The following is a 5,486-nucleotide window of genomic DNA, read 5'->3' as shown; positions in this document are numbered from 1 at the left end:
CACTCTTGTAATTGCTGAATGAAAATACCAAGCACAGAACTGCTTTATCACATGTTTTGCCAGTTCTTCATGCTTCTTCAACACTTGACTTTTCAAAAACAAATTTTCTGGAAAATGTTTTGTCTTTTACACTTTCTAGTTTTTGCTGGATCAAGATATTAATAAAAATAAACAACTTGGGGGAAATTTGGTGAGTGTTGGCATATTTGTAAATATCAGGATCTCTAAAGAAAGACAGTTTCATGGTTTGCCCTTAGTTGCCTTAGGGCAGCGCAAGAGCTCTTATGCAGAAATCCATTTATGGGAAGCTAAGATGGGTAGTACCCAAGTTCAACCAGAATATTGAGGTACCAAAAGCAACGCTGATGCAAATATATTTAAGGGAATATATAAATGATAAAAAATGTAAAGTGAGACATAGTAACTAAGGGGAAGCACTTTAGGGTCAGACAGGTCTAAACCACTAGCATTACAGTATCATGTAGTAGTATTTATTGGTGTTAAATACTAGCATTATGAAGTTAGTGTGAGGATTAAATCAGATGTCATATAAAGGATGTAAGGAATGTAATGCTAAATATATTTGGGATACTATTCTAGTATGAAGCAGAATAAACTAAATAATAAGCTTCTTAGAAGCCTGAGAGTTTTCATAACTTTGCTTTGAGGAGTTTTGATTCCTGGCACTAATTTCCATGTAGGCAGGTGCTTGTTCATTCTTCTAGGTCAAGGCTGACCTAAGGGATTTTGAATAGCTCTAAATCAACAGCTCTCAGAGTGTGATTCACTAACTCCAGAAAGTCCCAAAGACCCTTTCAGGGAATCTGTGTAATAAATTTTCATATTTTTATGATTTCAAAATTTCCTGTTTTCATAATAATTGCAATGATAGTATGTCTAACTTTGTTGATAATAGCAAAATTAATTTCTTAATAATACTAATTGTCTAATAACTATTTTTGTTTCTCACTATGACATTTGCACTGCTGGTGCAAAAGCATTGGTGGGGAACACTATTGATACCTTAGCATGAATCAACACAGTGGTACCAAAGTTTACTGTTATCAGGGTGCCTGGCTGGCTCAGTTGGTAGAGCATGCGACTCTTGATCTCAGGGTCATGAGTTCAAGCCCTATGTTGGGCATGAAGCCTAGTTAAAAAAAAAAAAAAGTTTACTGTTATTCTTCACTACCATGTGCTCACAGGAAAACAAAAACACAAACAAACAAAAAAACACACACCTAGTTTCACTTAGGAACGTTCCTGATGGTGCAGTACTTTTATTAAATCCTGACCCTTGAGTATAAACTCTTTTTAGTATATGTGCTACCGAAGTAAGCATGTACACATTTTTTAAAATATTCCATGTCATGAAATGGGAAGTACCCATAAAGCACTCTGCTGCATACCTAAGTACAATGGTTGTCTTGAGATAAAGCACTTGTACTACCAGTTGAGTTATGAGCTGAACTAGCCATATTTGTCGTGAAACACGTTTTTCACTTAAATGGATGACTGACAAACTGTGGTATTTAGGTGTGCATGTCTGGCAAATGTTTTCTCAAAAATTCATGAAACAAGTCTGTTACTTTAAGGAAAATAATTGATAATACTGTTAGCAATGATGAGATTGGAACTTTTAAGTGGAAATTAGAATTTTGAAAACCTCATATCCACCTCTGTGAGCTTGATAGTTTGTTGATGCTTAAAGACTTTTCTGATGAGATCAGTGATTATATTAATGACTGTGATTTTTAAAATATAGTATAATGACATATTACAATATTTGGAAGATCTGTATAACTCAGTGAACCGATATTTTCCAAATGACCAATATATGCTATTATAGAATCAATCATACATGGGTATAATATACATTCAAAATGAAAGATAGATCAATGCATTTCCTTGATATGGTTTTAGATTCCACATTGCAACTAACCTTTAAGAAGCTATTACTTGTTGGGGCACCTGGGTGGCTCGGTCAGTTAAACCTCTGACTTTGGCTCAGGCCATGATCTCACAGCTCCAGCATCAGGCTCTGTTCTGACAGACAGATTCTGTGTCTCCTTCTCTCTCTGTCCCTCCCTGGCTTGTGCTCTATCTCTCTCTTTCAAAAATAAATAATAAACATTAAAAAATAAAGAAAAAGAAAATTATAATTATTGACATACATTAAAAAAATAAGCTATCACTTGTTGAGTTTTGGTGTAATATTAAAGAAAAATATCCCAGTGATCTATAAGAGCTATTAAAGTATTCCTTCTTTTCCCAACTATATCTTTGTGGAACCAGATTTTTTTCACATATTTCAATCTAAACAAAATGTCACTACATTGAAAGGAGAAGCAGACATAAAAATCCAGCTTTCTATTATTAAGTCAAACATTAAAGATATTAGTAAAAAAGAGAAATAATGCCATTATTCTCATTTTTTAAATTTGGGAATATATATCTATTTTTCATAAAATACATTATATTAACATGTAACAAATTTATTCTACATATTTTTAAATTTTTGAAAAACTTTTATTTTAGAGAGAGAGAGAGAGAACATGAGCAGGAGAGAAGGGCAGAGGGAGAGAGAGAGAATCTTAAGCAGACTTCCTGCTCCACATAGAGCTTTACACAGGGCTCAATCCCACAGACCTAGGATCATGATCTGAGCCAAAATCAAGAGTCAGATGCTCAACCAATTAAGCCACCCAAACACCTAAGTATTTTTTAATGAATTAATATTTTTAAATTTTCTCATTTTAATTTTTACTATGTAAGTAAATATATATCAAAACCTATATAAAGCTTTTTGAGATCTTCAATAATTTTTAAGAGTGTAAAGAGGTCGTGAGACCAAAAACTGTAGGAACCACTATTCTAAATAGTTCTCCAAACTTGAGCTGGTCTCCTTTGACTGTTTATTGAAAGACAGTGCTTAGGACAAAACTACAATAGAAAATCATCATCTTCTAGTTCATTTAGAACATCGTTTAGGAGAATCTTCAGGAGCTAGAGTTAGTTATAATTTGTCCTCACAGTAACAGGTAAGTCTAAAAGAGTAGGGCCACTGAGTTCAAGAAAGGCAAGTCAGAGACCTTTCAGGAAAGATAGGCTGCCAACTCTGCATCAAGGAAAAATAAAGAGTTGACCTCACCTCCCTTTTTTTGTACACCTATATTAAAGTTATATGCTTCATTAAAAGCATTCAAAAGATTTTCCCCCCTCTGAAACTCCTTTTGATTAGGAATCCTGTTTGCTCTTGATATGTGTGTCTCTATAAATAAATTAGGGAGAAACTTGTCCTTTTGTAATAAAAAAGATAAAAGAGTTGCAGTTGGGTCTCACCAGGGGCCCACAATTTCTGCTCAAGAGGGTATAATAAAAAGTGTTACAACTGGGATGCCTGGGCGGCTCAGTAGGCTGAGCATCCGACTCTTGATTTCAGTTCAAGTCATGATGCCATGGTTGGTGGAGTCGATGACATGCATCGGGTCTACACTGGCAGTGGGGGAGCCTGCTTGGGATTCTCCCTCTGCCTTTCTCTCAAAATAAATAAATAAACTTAAAAAAAAAAAAAGTATTAGAAGAGTCCACTGCTGCTGGACTGGTACCATGATCAACTTCCTAAATTTAGCTCTAAGATCAATGTGGGAATCCCTCAGTTGTCTGCCTCCTTTTCAATCAACAAGCAAACAAAGCCAGACTTGAGGTTCAGTCTGAGAGTAGAAAGTCATGTATATACCTGAATATTGATGAGCTCTGAAGTTAATAAAGAATAAAAACCAGGAGAATCCATTTGACCCATTTCAGCCTCTTGGTGTCCTGAAATTTCCGTCTCACTGTGATGAAAAGAATCAAGGTATGATCTAACTCAAAAGAGGGTTGTTATTCAAGAGTAAAGGAAATAAATAGGGAGCTAGTCTAGCTTCAGATGGGGTTTTTTTTCTGAAAATAGACAAGAGCATCACCAGTGAGGTCAAAGCAAGAACTGCTTGGAGTCTCCCAGTAGGCTCCTCAATTATTGTTTTGATCATTGCAGGAAGCTTCCTGTTACCATTTTCTATATCCACCCAGGCCATCTTGGTCAAAAACTACTATTTATCTTCCTCGAGACTTCTCATGCGTGAGGAAAGTAAAGAATAATGATCTACGTGAACCCTGGAGTCAGCCTGCCAGGATGTGATCTATTGTAATGATCTAGGCAGAGAACACCTCTCGAGGTCTCAATTTCCTCCCCGTAAAATCGAAAGAGTGACAGCACTTTATAAGGTTCTTGTTAGGACTAATCGAAGATAATGCATACAAAGCATTTAGCACAAGACGCGGAACATACTAAGTACCTAATAAACAAAAGTCATTATCACGGCGATTCTTTGCTTCATATTCCCATCTGTGAGCAGTTTTTTTCCCGTTATTTCTCAACATAACTCTTTCTTTCGGGGCTGTTGATCTCGGAGGCCTCTGGTCCTTCATATCCCTGAGTCATCATCATTAAAATGCCGGATTTCTGAAGTCATTCCTCCCCCTCCTGCTCGCTAGGGCTCCCTCTCCTGACTGCTTAGCTTTGGTGAGGGCCCAGACCTAAATTCCGTGACCACGAGTCTCTGTCGGGACTCGGCCTTGGAAGACCATCCCCAGTCCTCTTGGAGACCACCTGAGGTTCGACAAAACTGATCCCCACCAGACTCTGAGAAACGCTCCAGCCCAAGAGTGGCGCGAGCCCGGAGGCGGGGCCTCGCACGGAGGTGAGAACGAGGCCAGGGGCGGGGCTGTGCTCCGAGGTGAGCGCGAGGCCACACCCCGAGGTGAGCGTGCTGGGGGCGGGGCCACATCCGATGTGGGCGCGAGGCCGGGGGCGTGGCCGCACCGGGGAGCCGCCCGAACCGTTAGGGATGCACCAGCCGCCTCCCCAGGCGGCGCGCGCAGCCGCCCCCGGGCTTGAGGCAGCGCAGGAGTTAAGGTCGCCGGCGCCACCTGGGCGCCGCTGAGGAGACCCGCGAGCCGGCGAATCCCGCGCGGGCGCGGCGAACAGGTGCCCGCGCGCGTCAGGCGCCGGCAAGGGGCGGGGAGAGGGGGCGCGGCCGGAAGCCCGGGGCGGGGTGCGGCCGGCCCGGTGAACCGGAGGAGCCGAGGGAGGCAGGAAGGAGTTCGCCCGGCTGCGCCGCGCGCGATGTGGAGCCGCCGCCTCGGCGCCTGCAGCAGCCGCCGCCGCCGCCGCTGCTGCTGGGGCTGCCGCCGAGCCGAGGGACATGGAGCGCGGCTGCAGAGAGCGGCCGCCGGCAGCAGCAGCAGCGAGCGTCGCAGCGACAGCGGAGCGCAGCCCGCCCGGTGAGGCGCTGCCCGGCCGGCGGCGGCAGCGGCAGCAGCAGCAGCAGCAGCAGCAACAGGGCGGCTGAAAACTCGGCGGCAGCGTTCCTCGCAACCTCCCCTCTCGCTTCGCCGCCCCCCGGTCTTCCCTTCCTCAGCCTTTCCCTTTGCCACCCCCTCCT

General features: G+C 42.5%; 1 protein-coding gene across 1 annotated transcript; it reads right to left on the bottom strand.

Annotated features, from left to right (window-relative positions):
- Positions 1–3,177: 3,177 nt before the first annotated feature.
- Positions 3,178–5,258, bottom strand: LOC121010243 (homeobox protein Hox-A13-like). Its single transcript, XM_040443724.1, has 2 exons — positions 4,338–5,258; positions 3,178–3,836 (listed from the first exon to the last, which is right to left on the bottom strand). The coding sequence occupies exon 1, from the start codon at positions 5,246–5,248 to the stop codon at positions 4,556–4,558; it is 693 nt and encodes a 230-aa protein (XP_040299658.1). The 5' UTR covers positions 5,249–5,258; the 3' UTR covers positions 3,178–3,836; positions 4,338–4,555.
- Between the last annotated feature and the right edge of the window lie 228 nt (positions 5,259–5,486).

The sequence above is a fragment of the Herpailurus yagouaroundi genome, unplaced genomic scaffold, assembly GCF_014898765.1.
Source record: "Herpailurus yagouaroundi ecotype Mexico unplaced genomic scaffold, PumYag 191, whole genome shotgun sequence".
Classification (NCBI taxonomy): Eukaryota; Metazoa; Chordata; class Mammalia; order Carnivora; family Felidae; genus Herpailurus; species Herpailurus yagouaroundi.
This window is presented reverse-complemented; position numbering and strand designations above follow the sequence as displayed.

What these genes read in the sequence shown, in the direction of transcription:
- LOC121010243 (XM_040443724.1), bottom strand. Translation starts at nt 5,248, where the DNA reads ATGTCCCTCGGCTCGGCGGCAGCCCCAGCAGCAGCGGCGGCGGCGGCG.